This window comes from Pristiophorus japonicus, chromosome 11 (assembly GCF_044704955.1).
Source record: "Pristiophorus japonicus isolate sPriJap1 chromosome 11, sPriJap1.hap1, whole genome shotgun sequence".
In the NCBI taxonomy this organism is placed as follows: Eukaryota; Metazoa; Chordata; class Chondrichthyes; family Pristiophoridae; genus Pristiophorus; species Pristiophorus japonicus.
The window spans coordinates 37,642,259-37,658,134 of NC_091987.1; the positions used below are offsets into that span (position 1 = coordinate 37,642,259).

At 46.5% G+C, this 15,876-nt stretch overlaps 1 protein-coding gene across 12 annotated transcripts in view; it reads left to right on the top strand.

Moving 5' to 3' along the window:
* The window catches only part of dmd (dystrophin), a 2,299,423-nt gene that overhangs the window by 2,122,664 nt on the left and 160,883 nt on the right, over positions 1-15,876 (top strand). For 9 of the 12 annotated variants that reach the window (XM_070893344.1, XM_070893337.1, XM_070893340.1 and 6 more), the window contains 2 exons: positions 595-655; positions 3,630-3,668. In XM_070893344.1, coding sequence (XP_070749445.1) covers positions 595-655; positions 3,630-3,668 — 100 coding nt within the window. The remainder of the gene's footprint in view (positions 1-594; positions 656-3,629; positions 3,669-15,876) is intronic. The other 3 variants (XM_070893339.1, XM_070893349.1, XM_070893343.1) reach the window with 2 other exon arrangements.

Consider the following 15,876-nt stretch of genomic DNA (forward strand, 5'->3'; position numbering starts at 1 on the left):
GACAATAATTAAGTACAGAGCAGGGGTGTTCAAATGACGGCCTCCAAAGATTTCAATGTAACCCTTGAATATTTATTCACCTACAACTCATCCCACTTTCTGTCAGAATAAAGAAAGCCTAGTTAACAAGAGCACTGTATTTTGCTTTTCAGTGGTTTTATTCACAATACTTTACAGGAAGTTTATTTCTGTATCTTTTGTATCATACTAATGTTATAGTTATAGCCGCAGCAGTATGTAATGGAACATTCCTACGTAATCTCACTGGTGATGTATTAAACATGTTTTCACTGTTTGTTTTTCGGTCTGAAATGCGATGGTGGCATTAACAGTAATGCACACTGTAATTATTGACTCTCCAGGTTCATAACCCACATGCTTCACCATTACTTTTGTGGTTGATAGAGTTCAATTTCAAACAGATTATAAAAAAAATTCTCAGACCGCTAGGTGAATTCTTCCCTTCTTCATGGGCAGCTGAGCAAACAGATGGAGATCTGCTGAGCTGAGTTAAAAGTAGTCATTTTAATGATTAATGTATTTTTCTTATTTACTCTGGACTTGACCTTTTTCTCTTTGGCTTTTTGTTTCCAGCTTCTGTCCAAGGTCCTTGGGAGCGGGCAATATCGCCCAATAAAGTGCCCTATTACATCAAGTAAGTACTACTTTTAAAACTGTACATGCTCATCAAAAAGTTGTAAAGCATCTTTGTTTAGCATATAAACTAAAAGCTCTTAGAAATAGGGTTAGAATTACAGATTGGCACAAAAAGATGCTTTTATCATGCACTAAGGCCTGTGACAGTGATGTAGTCACCCTTGCAGGTGTCATACAGCTGGTTGCATTCAAAAGATTAATTTGTACCAGATCTTCTCAACCGCTGGCTGCTTTGAATTCTGACTGGCACAAGCCTTGGTGTAACATAAAGGCAGCTATCGGAGCTATGATCCTCCGAATGCCAATTTCATACACTGAGGCTTTACGAATTGACAAAGAAATTAAATCCGCTTTTAACACTTGCGCTGTTTCGGTTCTGATTCTCGGAGACATGTATTTATTAGCTAGCTTCCAGCCTTGAAAGGGTTAAATCAGTCGCCATGTCTCAATGGCAGACTAAATTTTTCATGTGTACAGATTTGCTGCTGGGACAAGGGAGCCAAGTTATGAACATGAGTCTTCCTGAATCTGAACTGGAGCAGCTGCAGGACAAAAGCAACTTAAGCTGCCAGTGAGACACTGTGTCTAGTCTACCAGGGCCCAGACACACACAGTATCTAGTCTACCAGGGCCCAGACACACACAGTATCTAGTCTACCAGGGCCCAGACACACACAGTATCTAGTCTACCAGGGCCCAGACACACACAGTATCTAGTCTACCAGGGCCCAGACACACACAGTGTCTAGTCTACCAGGACCCAGACACACACAGTATCTAGTCTACCAGGGCCCAGACACACACAGTATCTAGTCTACCAGGGCCCAGACACACACAGTATCTAGTCTACCAGGACCCAGACACACACAGTGTCTAGTCTACCAGGACCCAGACACACACAGTATCTAGTCTACCAGGGCCCAGACACACACAGTATCTAGTCTACCAGGGCCCAGACACACACAGTATCTAGTCTACCAGGGCCCAGACACACACAGTATCTAGTCTACCAGGGCCCAGACACACACAGTATCTAGTCTACCAGGGCCCAGACACACACAGTGTCTAGTCTACCAGGACCCAGACACACACAGTGTCTAGTCTACCAGGGCTCGGACACACACAGTATCTAGTCTACCAGGGCCCAGACACACACAGTATCTAGTCTACCAGGGCCCAGACACACACAGTATCTAGTCTACCAGGGCCCAGACACACACAGTGTCTAGTCTACCAGGGCCCAGACACACACAGTATCTAGTTTACCAGGGCCCAGACACACACAGTGTCTAGTCTACCAGGGCCCAGAAACACACTGTATCTAGAGTACCAGGGCCCAGACACACACAGTGTCTAGTCTACCAGAGCCCAGACACACACAGTGTCTAGTCTACCAGGACCCAGACACACACAGTATCTAGTCTACCAGGGCCCAGACACACACAGTATCTAGTCTACCAGGGCCCAGACACACATAGTGTCTAGTCTACCAGGGCCCAGATACACACAGTGTCTAGTCTACCAGGGCCCAGACACACACAGTGTCTAGTCTACCAGGGCCCAGACACACACAGTATCTAGTCTACCAGGGCCCAGACACACACAGTGTCTAGTCTACCAGGGCCCAGACACACACAGTATCTAGTCTACCAGAGCCCAGACACACACAGTATCTAGTCTACCAGGGCCCAGACACACACAGTATCTAGAGTACCAGGGCCCAGACACACACTGTATCTAGAGTACCAGGGCCCAGACACACACTGTATCTAGAGTACCAGGGGGCCAGACACGCACTGTATTTAGAGTACCAGGGCCCAGGCACACACTGTATCTAGAGTACCAGGGGGCCAGACACACACTGAATCTATTCTGCCAGGGCCCAGACACACACTGTATCTGGAGTACCAGGGCCCAGGCACACACTGTATCTAGAGTACCAGGGCCCAGACACACACTGTATCTAGAGTACCAGGTCCCAGACACACACTGAATCTAGTCTGTCAGGGCCCAGACACACACTGTATCTAGAGTACCAGGACCCAGACACACACTGTATCTAGAGTACCAGGGCCCAGACACACACTGTATCTCGAGTACCAGTAGCCCAGACACACACTGTATCTAGAATACCAGTGGCCCAGACACAGACTGTATGTAGATTATCAGGGGACCAGATGCACATTGCAACATACTGCTCAGTTATAATTTCAATCACGGGCCATTTCCTTGAAGTACCATCTCATGCCAAAAAACTACTGGTATTAATGTATTATTTTCTTACTTTTTACTCCTCTTTTCTCTGTGTTTAAATTAAAAAAATCTCCAGCTCCTTTTATATTGGGTTAGGTGCCACTTTACTGCCACCAGCTCCCAAAGGGAGGCACTTAGCTCAGTATAAAAACAGCTTTTAAGACTCAAGAACCAAAACACTGTCAGAGACTAAAGCTGCTTTTCTATTGGCTCGGCGGTGTGCTCGTGTCACTGGAGCCTGACGCTTGGGTCTCGTGTAGCCACTGGCAACCCCAAAGTAAACTTGCCGGGTTCACAATTTTATCAGGTCTACCTGCAACGGTGAAAGATTCACAAAACACCTTCAACTTATATGTGTAAAGCTTGCACCTATTATATGTTCAATTGGTGGGGCACATTTTATTTCTATGGTATTGTATTTAACCAATACCATATTCAACCAAATACAATAAATAATTGAGAGTGAGATGATACTTTATCCAGAGTACCAGTAAGAATGCAGAAATAGGGCAAATCCATGCAGATTGTATTAATAAATTACAAAGGCATATATGTATAAGGGGTATACACATACAGCAGACAGGGCCTAGAAATTCAGGCTGCTCACCTTAAGAGCTAATTATACACATACAGATTTTTCTTTATCTGTTTCAATGGGGCTTATTTCCTAATAACAGCATACCATTCTTCTTCTAAGCAAGTGTTTTTTTTTATTACAGTGCAAAGACTGTGATCGGAAGTAAACTAAGGTCATCAGAGTGAGATATCTAACTGCTTATTGTCTAATAGATTTGCTTGTAGTTTTTAGAAAGTTACCCTGCCGTGCTTTATAGCTTTTTCCACTTAAAAGCATGTGGTTTAGAAGCAATTTGTCCCTGTGTGTTGGCTCTGGGATCAATTAGTAATTGTGGAAAGGTGACTTTCTGATAAGAATTCCTGATATAAGCATGCTTTTTTTTTAAAGAATTGAACCTTCTCTGACTTGTGATTGACTGTACATGCGGACTTGAGTGCAAAATGACTTTATCTTATAAATAGAGGCTGATATGGTCCAGGCAGTGGTGGAGAATGTGATTTAATTGGGCTGCAATGCACAGAAACACAGTTCTGCCTCCTTTCTTGTACGAACTTTCTGGGCCCTCTACTCCATTGTAAATTTAAAGTACAGTATGTAGCAGCAAGATTCCAGTTTAAAGGTGTACTGTGTTCATAGAAACATAGAAACATTGAAAATAGGTGCAGGAATAGGCCATTCGGCCCTTCGAGCCTGCACCGCCATTCAATGAATTCATGGCTGAACATGCAACTTCAGTACCCCATTCCTGCTTTCTCGCCATACCCCATGATCCCCTAGTAGTAAGGACTGCATCTAACTCCTTTTTGAATATATTTAGTGAATTGGCCTCAACAACTTTCTGTGGCCGAGAATTTCACAGGTTCACCACTCTCTGGGTGAAGAAGTTTCTCCTCATCTCGGTCCTAAATGGCTTACCCCTTATCCTTAGACTGTGACCCCTGGTTCTGGACTTCCCCAACATTGGGAACATTCTTCCTGCATCTAACCTGTCTAAACCCATCAGAATTTTAAACGTTTCTATGAGATCCCCTCTCATTATTCTGAACTCCAGTTGATCCAGTCTTTCTTGATATGTCAGTCCCGCCATCCCAGGAATCAGTCTGATGAACCTTTGCTGCACTCCCTCAATAGCAAGAATGTCCTTCCTCAAGTTAGGAGACCAAAACTGTACACAATACTCCAGGTGTGGCCTCACCAAGGCCCTGTACAACTGTAGTAACACCTCCCTGCCCCTGTATTCAAATCCCCTCGCTATGAAGGCCAACATGCCATTTGCTTTCTTAACCGCCTGCTGTACCTGCATGCCAACCTTCAATGACTGATATACCATGACACCCAGGTCTCGTTGCACCTCCCCTTTTCCTAATCTGTCACCATTCAGATAATAGTCTGTCTCTCTGTTTTTACCACAAAGTGGATAACCTCACATTTATCCACATTATACTTCATCTGCCATGCATTTGCCCACTCACCTAACCTATCCAAGTCACTCTGCAGCCTCATAGCATCCTCCTCGCAGCTCACACTGCCACCCAACTTAGTGTCATCCGTAAATTTGGAGTTATTACATTTAATCCCCTTGTCTAAATCATTAATGTACAATGTAAACAGCTGGGGCCCCAGCACAGAACCTTGCGGTACCCCACTAGTCACTGCCTGCCATTCTGAAAAGTACCCATTTACTCCTACTCTTCGCTTCCTGTTTGCCAACCAGTTCTCAATCCATGAAAATGTCTTTGGCAACTTTTTAAAAACTCTTTTTGAAACAACACCAACTAGCATTTATATAGAGCCTTTAACATAGTAAAATATCCATGACATTTCAGAGCAGTGAAATCAGACAAAGATTGACACCGAGCCAAAGAAGGAGACGTTCGGACAGGTGACCAAAAGCTTGGTCAAAGAGATAGGAGCATCTTAAAGGATGAGAAAGAGGCGGAGAGGTTTAGGGAGGTAATTCCAGAAGTTAGGGTCTAGTCAGCTGAAGGCATGTCTGTCAATGGTGGGGTGAAGGAAGTAGGAATGCAGAGGTCAAAATTGGAGGAACGTAGAGTTCTTGTCGTACTGGAGGAGGTTACAGATATAGGGAGGGGCGAGGCCATGGAGGGATTTAAACATAAAGAAAGGAATTATAAAATCGAGGAATTGGTAGGTCAGCAAGCATAGGGAAGATAGGTGAATGGGACTTAGTGTGATTCAGGATACAGGCAGCAGAGTTTTGGTGGAGCTCCAGTTAATGGAGGGTGGAAGATAGAAGGCCAGCCAGGAGAGGATTGGAATGGTCAAGCCTGGAGGTACAAAAGCATAGATGAGGGTTTCAGCAGATGAGCTGAGACAGTGGCAGAGGTGGGCAACATTACGGAGGTGAAAGCAGATGGTCTTTGTGATGGAGAGGATATGTGGTTAGAAGCTCAGCTCAGCTCATGTAGGGTGCCGAGGATGTGACAGTCTGGTTCAGCTTGCGACAGTGGCCAGGGAGGAGGATGGAATTGGTGGCGGAGGCCGAAGACAATGTTTTTGATCTTCCCAATGTTCATTTGGAGAAAATTTCATCCCGTCCAGGACTGAATGTCAGACAAGCATTCAGCTTTGTAAATTGTGTCAGAACGCATCAGCGTGACACTTTTGCAAGATGGCATCATGATGAAAATAATCCTATTTCGCCTCTAATCCTCTCGGAAAGTGCACAGGACCCGCACTCTATACCTTCCCCTTTATGGTATGCCCTAAACTGAGATCTCATACAGGAAATAGTGGGCATGAACTCTCGTTGTGTCAGGGCGGCAGAGGGCAACACACTGTTCACCAGACCGCAGTCAGAGTTGATGTAAGAGAATACTAGCAAATTCTTCAGAAGTTTATATGTACCATTACTCTTCCTGAGGGCAGTTAACCATTTCCTCAGAATCTTCAGATGAGGTGATTATCTCATGAAAAATAACAGTAACCTTCAAAATATAAACATTGGGCTGGATTTTAGGCTTTGATGTTTTTGGGGCGATAATGGCCGGAAAAATTTGGGCCTCAGTAGGTAAGTTTGGGCAGCTGGGCCCCGGGTCAGGGAGCGCAGCGCTAAGGGAGGCGTTGTACACCTCTCATGGCGCAAGGATGGGAAACTCCCGAGCCAAAGAGCTGGCCCGGGAGCGCTCCGAGAGGCACCTGGGGGGGAGGGGGGGAACTCAAAACATTCCCAAAACATTACTCACGCCACACACCACAACACAAATCGCAAAAAAATTAAAAGAAAAAACAATCACACTTACCTTAGGAGTCCATTACCTCTTCGCCAACGGGTTGGTTGGACCGCCCTGATTTCCCACGTGGTCATTGTGAGGTGCACTTCCGGGCGAACGGGTCAGGCAGGAGTTCAAACTCGCGCCGGTTTCGCAACCAGGGGCGTTACACACCGGCACAGATCTTCCAGCCAGTGCTGCTCCACGCCACCGCAAAGCCAGACCCAAGGATCGCTGCAGGGCACTGGAGGCTGACCACCTGCCCAGAAGACCTCACCGCCGTCACTGCTGCTGCTCCAGGGCAAAAAATGGAGTGCAGAAGACCTGAAAATCCAGTCCAATGTTTTAGTGGCATTTTCATTGAAATAATCGAGCAAATGATTCTTCATATCCATGTAATCCTTTTCAGTGTGCTGAATTTCTGTATTGTACTTTCCTCAGCAAATCCTACCTAATTTATTCTCAAACTGAGGCTCACAAAAAAGTTTCCATGTCTGATGACATGGAAAAATGCTACAAACTTAGTTCAGTAAAACCACTTGGTTGAGTAAAATTCGAGGAGACCAGCGTCGCTGAGCTGATTCCTTGCATTTACACTCCTAAATCCAGCTCCCATTTTTCAGTAGCAAGTTCTTTTGTTCTTTCTTTCTGTGTAAGTACTAATATAAAAGAGGTTAAAGAATATTATAGCTTTGGTCAGCTGTGTCACGCCTGGACATTTCCCCTCTGTCTTCTTGTATTTCATAGCAAGAGGGGAGAGCTCTCGGGATGCTATTTAGGAGCTGAGCTTTAATCCCCAAATGGTTTCCATCGCCAAGATTGGTTATTTCCATCTCCACGACAATGCCCTCCTCTGCCTGTACCTCAGGCCCTCTGCTGCTGAAATTTCATATTCACCCCTTTGTCACCGCCAGAGTCCAGACTTGCCTATTCCGATGCTTTTTATGCTGTTGTCCCTTCTTCTGTCCTTCATAAACTACAACTTGTCCATCTATTTGAACAAAACAGTCCCAATTTTTCAAGACTTTAATGGTATGTTTATTTCCCCATACCAGGCAGCACCCTAGTGAATCTATGCTGTATCCTCTCTATCATCTCAACACTCTTCCTATAGTGTGGAGCCCACAATTGCGCATAGTACTCCCACTGCGGTCTTACTGAGACATTTACATATATTCACCATCAAGCATTACCCCCTTGGAATTAAGAAGACTGGTCTGCAGTTCTGGGGGTGAAATAATTGACATTCACTGCCAATGCCACCTCCCTCCATATGGTATGAGACACATTTTTTGATGCACCGTCCCATTGAGACCCAGCAGTCTCTCTCTCTCTCTCTGTTCAGTCTCCACAAGGAATGTTTGGAGGTTTTTTATTCTTCAATTCAATGCCTTTATCCGTTCTTCGGTTGTCTGTGTCAGATCCCCAATTTTAAAATGTGGGACAAAATCACACATGAGCCATCCAGTGCAGCTACATGACAGTGGGCCGAGCACTTCGATTTACATGCTGCTTCCCCAGCCTGCTGTTGCAATCTTCAGCCAGCCTTGGCTTTTTAAAGAATTGAATCTGATTTTCATTTTAAATGGGAATTGTGCTGGGAATCCTCCAACGTATATGCAAATAAGCTGACTTATGACATTCTGGTGGATTGTGTTCTCTGGAGTATCGGCAGGCATAACTCCAGACACAAATCCAGCACAACTCACCATCTGGAATTTGGGGCCACTATCTGCGAGTTCCACATTCCTACCATTCTTTGGGTAAAGAAGTTTCTCCTGAATTGCCAATTGAATTTATTAGTGACGATCTTATGTTTATGGCTCCTAGTTTAGTTCTCCTCCATAAGTGGAAACATCTTCTCTATGTCTACCCTACCAAACCACTTCATAATTTTAAAGTCCTCCATTAGTTCACCTCTCAGCCTTCTGCTTTCTAGAGTAAAGAGCCTGTTCAGCCTTTCCTAAAAAGTATATCCTCTCAGTTCTGGTATCATCCTCGTGAATCTTTCCTGCACCTTCTCCAGTGACTCTAAGTGAATTTAAAATATTTTTTTTTTAAACAGTTAAAAGAAACTTCTTTGCAGATGTGCAGCATTGGATGTGCCTGTGTGTCCTAATATCCTGCATGTAGGTGGAAAATTTCATGATGTCAATAGTCTACGCGTGCACGCTAGCCCAAATGTCACAACCAGCCCTGATATGTGCTTCCCTTTTGTCACCAGTGCACAGGGAGACACCTGGTGTAATACAAAAGTAAATTCAGGATAATGACACACTTTGGCCCGACTCTGGTTTGAGTGCAAAAGGCCCTTTTATCTTGTTTATTGTAAGTGATCAATGGACTCTCATGCTAATTTGGCCAAATCTAAAATTCACCCTGTGAATTCCTGAACTCTGAATTGCTCCAGACAGCCCAGTTTTTGGTCATGCAGCTCCACACCTGTTACAAAATAGTTTCTGTTTCCCCAAATGTTTTTGCCCTCTGATCCAGCTATTTCTGCCCTATCTGCCAAAGCACTAGGAAGTTGGGGAAAAAATACAGCCAAGAATCTGCAATCAAATTTATTATGATCAAAATACCCTGATAGCTAGAGCATTATAAGTGAAAGCAAATGTGTAAGTAACATTGATGTTTTGTTTCTGTTTCAAAGTTAGTAACCTAATTGCATAGTAACATTAGAAACAGGAGTAACCATTAAGCTCCTCAATCCTGCTCCATCATTCAATTCGACTATCGGCATCTCAACTCCAACTTCCAGCCTTTGCTCCATGTCACTTGTCACCCTCACCTATAGGGTTCATAATTGCCTTGGAGTTGCTTCCTTTTTTTTGGAGCAAATTGATTTTTCTGTGTATCTTAAAAATCCCCATTTTGCACATTCAATTTGCGCCAGTGTAAGTGAGTTAGTTAGGATTTTGTTTAGTTTAGTTTAGTTTTTTTCAAAAGGGTGCGTTACCAGCCACCAACGCCCGTTTTGGCCATTAATGCCACTTTAGACAGCAAATAGTTACTCCAAACTAACTTAGGCCAGCGTATGTGACCACTTACGGCCACTTGTGAAAACCCTTGTGGAGAGTTAAAAAATCAGCGCAGCTAGGTGTCATGTTTGTAACCTTCACATAGCTGTAACCTTTATGTAACAACACTGTACATTGTGTACACCTGAGAAATACATACCTTGACCACAGGAGGTGAACTTGTAGGAGACACTCCTCACCTGGTCATCCAGGTATATAATGGGAGGTCCCACGCAGGGTCATCACTTCTTGGTCCTGTGAATAAAGGTACAGGTGACAAAGTGACCTTGTCTCCAGTATGTGCCTCATGTTGATTTGCTGTAGTGTGTAAGGACACAACATTTGGCGACGAGAAATGGGAATCAACAACTCAAGAGAATGGCCACCGGTAGCACGGAGGAACGGTATTGTGTTGGTGAGGACTGGGACGATTTCGTTGAGAGGCTCCAGCACAGCTTTGTTACGAAGGACTGGCTGGGAGCAGCAGCGGCTGACAAGCGAAGGGCGCATCTACTGACCAGCTGTGGACCTGAGATGTACACGCTGATGAAAGACCTGCTCGCACCCGAGAAGCTGGCGGACAAGACCTTCGAGGAGCTCAGCAAACCAATCGGTGAGCACCTCAAACCGGCGAGTAGTATACACATGGCCCGACACCGATTCTATACACACCAACGTCGGGAAGGACAGAGCATACCAGACTTCGTTGCAGATCTTCGGCACTTGGCCAGCCTCTGTAAGTTCACAGACGCCTGCAGGGGAGAGATGTTACGGGATTTCTTCATTGGTCATGCCGGGATTTTTAGGAAGCTAATTGAGACCAAGGACTTGACCTTGGAAGCAGCGGCGTTGACGGCTCAAACCTTCATGGCGGGGGAGGAGGAAACCAAGATCATATACGCGCACAACTCTGCTCCCAACGTGGCGATGGAGCAGGGAGTTAACATGGTAAGTGCAACTCAGGACCCCGCAGGCAGGCAAGGGCAATTCGAAACCAACCAGGCAGTAACAGACTCTAGGGTGGGTCCTCAACAGAGACAATGGCAGGTTGAACGGACATTTACACCATTACAAGGGACAATACGTCCCGGGATGGGACCATTGACACCCACAAACAGAGTGCTCAAGAGTAATCAAAGAGGCAATCAGAGAGGAATGCCTGGTAACAGCTCTTTTGTTCACAACAATCTCAGCTCATGCTGGAGGTGCGGGGGCAAACATGCTGCGAAGACCTGCCGGTTTCAACAATTCATCTGCAGAAATTGTAACTTGAGTGGACATTTCGCCAGGATATGCAGGAAGCCCGCAGCGAGGCTGGTTTACGAAGTGGATGAACCACAAGAGGGGTCTGCAAGGCAGGGTTATGCCTGGGACACAGCAATGGACGCTGAAGTTCAGCGGGTTCAGGTGGGAAACATCCACAGCTCATACACAAAAACACCACCTATGATGATGAGAGTACTGTTAAACGGCATCCTGGTATGCATGGAGCTGGACACAGGAGCCAGCCAGTCACTTATGAGTGTCCAACAATTCGAGAAACTGTGGCCACTCAGAGCTAGCAGACCCAAACTAGAACGCATTGACACGCAACTACGGACGTACACCAAAGAGATCATCCCAGTGCTAGGCAGTGCAATGTTGGTGGTCACACATAATGGATCTCAGAACCGGCTGCCACTCTGGATTGTCCCGGGAAATGGACCCGTGCTTTTGGGGAGGAGCTGGCTAGCCAAAATGAACTGGAAATGGGGGGATATGCACGCCATTTCATCTGTGGAGCGAAGTTCATGCTCACAGGTCCTACAAAGGTTCGAGTCATTATTTCAACCTGACGTCGGGACTTTCAAAGGCATTAAAGTAAGGATACGCATCACCCCGGACGCCACACCAGTGCACCACAAAGCCAGAGCTGTGCCGTATGTGATGCGGGAGAAAATTGAGAGTGAGTTGGACAGGTTGTTAGGAAAGGGCATAATTTCGCCCGTTGAATTCAGTGACTGGGCAAGCCCCATCGTCCCTGTCCTAAAAACGGATGGCTCGGTCAGGATCTGTGGCGACTACAAGGCCACTATCAACCGAGTGTCACTACAAGACCAATACCTGCTTCCGAGAGCGGAGCATCTTTTTGCCACGCTGGCAGGCGGCAAGCTGTTCACCAAGTTGGACCTCACTTCAGCCTACATGACCCAGGAACTGGCCGAAGAATCCAAGCTACTGACCACCATCACTACGCACAAGGGGCTGTTTGCCTACAACAGGTGTCCGTTTGGCATTCGTTCAGCAGCCGCTATCTTTCAGAGGAACATGGAAAGCCTGCTAAAATCCATCCCCGGAACAATCGTATCCTTATAACGGGCCGAGACACCGAGGAACACCTGCACAATCTGGAGGAGGTGCTATGCCGACTGGACCGGGTAGGCCTGCGACTAAAGAAGTTCAAGTGTGTATTTTTGGCCCCAGAGGTCAAGATTTTGGGCAAGAGGGTTGCCGCAGATGGGATCCGGCCTACGGAATCCAAAACGGAGGCGATCCATCGCGCGCCCAGGCCCGGCAACACATCAGAATTGCGTTCATTTCTGGCACTATTGAACTATTTCGGGAACTTTCTACCGAACTTAAGTACATTGCTGGAGCCGCTACACGTGCTCCTGTGTAAGGGTTACGATTGCTTTTGGGGGGACTGTCAGGAACGGGCTTTCAATCGGGCGCGGAACCTGCTTTGTTCTAATAAGTTATTCACCCTGTACGACCCCTGTAAGAAATTGGTTTTGACATGCGATGCATCATCCTTTGGGGCTGGGTGCGTGTTGCAGCAGAGTAATGATGGGGGCCAACTCCAACCTGTGGCTTATGCCTCCAGGTCGCTCTCCCAAGCAGAAAGCGGGTATGGGACGGTTGAAAAGGAAGTATTCGCATGTGTCTACGGGGTGAAAAAGATGCACCAGTACCTTTTTGGCAGAAGGTTCGAGTTAAAAACGGACCACAAGCCATTGTCTGACAGCAAGGCTGTCAATGACAATGCGTCAGCTCGCATACAGCGATGGGCTCTCACGCTGGCTGCATATGACTACACCATATGGCACCGGCCAGGCACCGGAAATTGCGCTGACACGCTCAACAGGCTTCCACTGGCCACCACTGAGGGGGCAGCGGAGCAAAGCGCGGAGATGGTCATGGCTGTCGATGCTTTTGACAGCGCAGGCTCCCCAATCACAGCCCACCAGATCAAACCTGGACAATCAGAGATCCCCTCCTATCTCTGATTAAGAAATGTGTCCTGACTGGGGATTGGGTGCCCGCACACGGAGCATGCCCTGAAGAGATCAGACCGTTCAACAGACGGATGGATGAACTCTCCATCCAAGCCAACTGCCTACTATGGGGTAGCCGGGTAGTCATGCCCCAGAGGGGTAGGGAAGCATTCATCAGGGAACTCCACAGCGAGCACCCAGGCATCGTGCTTATGAAGGCCATTGCCCGGTCACATGTATGGTGGCTAGGAATTGTTGCAGACCTGGAACACTCTATTCGCAGGTGCACGACGTGTGCCCAGGGAGGCCCCATTCAGCCCGTGGCCCTGGCCCACCAAGCCATGGTCATGTATTCACGTAGACTACGCGGGCCTGTTCATGGAAAAATGTTCCTCATTTTTGTTGATGCGTACTCGAAATGGATCGAGTGCATTATATTGAATTCGTGCACAACATCCACCACAGTGGAGAGTCTGTGTGCGGTCTTTGCGACCCACAGCTTGCCAGACATCCTCGTTAGCGACAACGGCCCGTATTTCACTAGCTATGAATTCCGGGAGTTCATGTCGGGTAATGGCATCAAACATGTCAGGACAGCGTCATTCAAGCCGGCTTCCAATGGCCAGGTGGAACGTGCGGTCCAAATCATAAAGCAAGGCATGCTCCGGATTCAAGGACCCTCCCTTCAATACCGTCAATCGCGCCTCCTGCTGGCCTATAGGTCTCGACCGCACTGGCTCATGGGAGTCCCGCCAGTGGAACTACTCATGAAATGTACACTAAAAACTCGGCTGTCCCTCATTCATCCAGTCTTGTCAGACATTGTTGAGAGCAAGCGCCAGTCCCAAAATGAGTGCCATGACCGTAACTCAAAGGGGAGATGGATAGAAATCGATGACCATGTATTTGTTCTTAATCACGATGTGGGGCCCAAGTGGCTCAAGGGTACTGTAATTGGTAAAGAGGGGAATAGGGTCATAGTGGTCAGACTCAACAATGGGCAGATATGCCGCAAGCATCTGGACCAAGTTTAAAAAAAAGGTTCAGCATGGACACTGAGGAACCTGAGGAACAGCATGAGATGTTGCCCACACCTCTGCCAGTGAACAAGCAACAAGAACCGTTAGCAGCATGCACAGTCCCTGCGGTCAGCCCGGACGAGCCAGAATCACCACAGGTGACAAAGACGCATGCCAAGGCTCAACAACCAGAGCCCCAACTGCGGCGCTCCACGAGAGAGCGTCAACCGCCTGAAAGACTCAATCTTTGACCCAAAGATGTTGGGGAGAGGTGATGTCATGTTTGTAACCTCACATAACTGTAACCTTCATGGAACAACACTGTACACTGTGTACACCTGAGAAATACACACCTTGACCACAGGGGGTGAACTTGTGGGAGACACTCCTCACCTAGTCATCCAGGTATATAAAGGGAGGTCCCACGCAGGGTCATCACTTCTTGGTCCTGTGAATAAAGGTACAGGTCACAGAGTGACCTTGTCTCCAGTATGTGCCTCGTGTTGATTTGCTGTAGTGTGTAAGGACACAACAGTAGGTACATCGGAGGCCAGCAGAACTTAATGACTTGATTAAAGAATGTGAATAGGATCAAACAGCTATACAGGATATCATATGACAACTTTGCAAAGTTAATTTACTTTCCAACAGAAGCATTCATGGAACTTTAAACTACAAAAATAAAAGAAGTAAAGAGACAAAACATATTTACATAATTTTTTCAAAATATCCAAATAAAAAATAGAAGTACCTCCTGCTTGTAATTGTTATGTTCTTATGTTCTCCCAGCCGCCTAAGGTCACCCACCATCATAGAAATATTTAATATCATATAGCCAGGAAATTTACTGTTTGTTTTATGCTTTTAAATATTTTGAAAATTCAAGCAAAATTATTCCACCAAATCTAATGTTCAAGAATTGATTATGATGTATTTGAAAATATTTTCTATTAACTTGGTTAGGAAAGTATTTTCATCAACAGGGTTAAGGAAAGTCTTGAGTAAGCTCATTAAAATTACTGGCTACACAGTTATCACCCCCTCCCCCGGGATCAAAACTCCCCCCCGCCCCCCCCTCCCCCCACCCCGCAGCCATCCCCACCGCCCCGGCTTGGGCCCCGTATCAACCTGCTTGTTGTGGTCTTCTAGCCCAGGAAGGCTGTGGGCCAGCCTGTGCGGCAGGCCACTCAGCCCAGGATAAGGGCGGGGCGCATCGGGTCCCACGCTGCAGCACGAACACAGAGGCTGGGGGCAGGAGCTACTGCGCATGCGCGCACACTCCAACGCACATGTGCAAAGCTGCCGGCACTGTTTCTGGCGCAGGGCCCTAGTTTCACCCCCCAATCGACTGGCCACACTGCGGCCAGCCCCGGGAGAGGCAATACAGTGGCCAGAATTGAGGGAGATTTTTTTCGGAGTCGTTTTCAGCCCACAAAGTCGCCGCATCTCTGCTGAGTGCGCAGAAAAAAGGGGTGGGCCAAATTTGAGTCCAATAAATCTATCGATTTCACTCTTGAAAGCTCCAATTGTCCCAGCATCCACACCCTTTTGGAGGCGAGAGTTCCAAATTTCTACTACCCTTTGTGTGAAAACATTTCGGAAGTATCTTGCTGACCCTTTTCTACACTTTACTATGGATCGCATGCCTCCTACCCTCCCCTTCCCTCCATAATTTTCAATTTAGGAACTCAAGAATTCTGAAACAATAGCATTATTAAAGTGATGTTTCAATATATCAGCCATCCAATAGGGTAAGATGTCAGACAATTATTAAAGTGTATGCAGAAACAATGTTGGAGGTTATGGGCAGAAATCTACTTTGGGACTGGTTTTCCACAGACTTGAAATGATGATTTTACATTC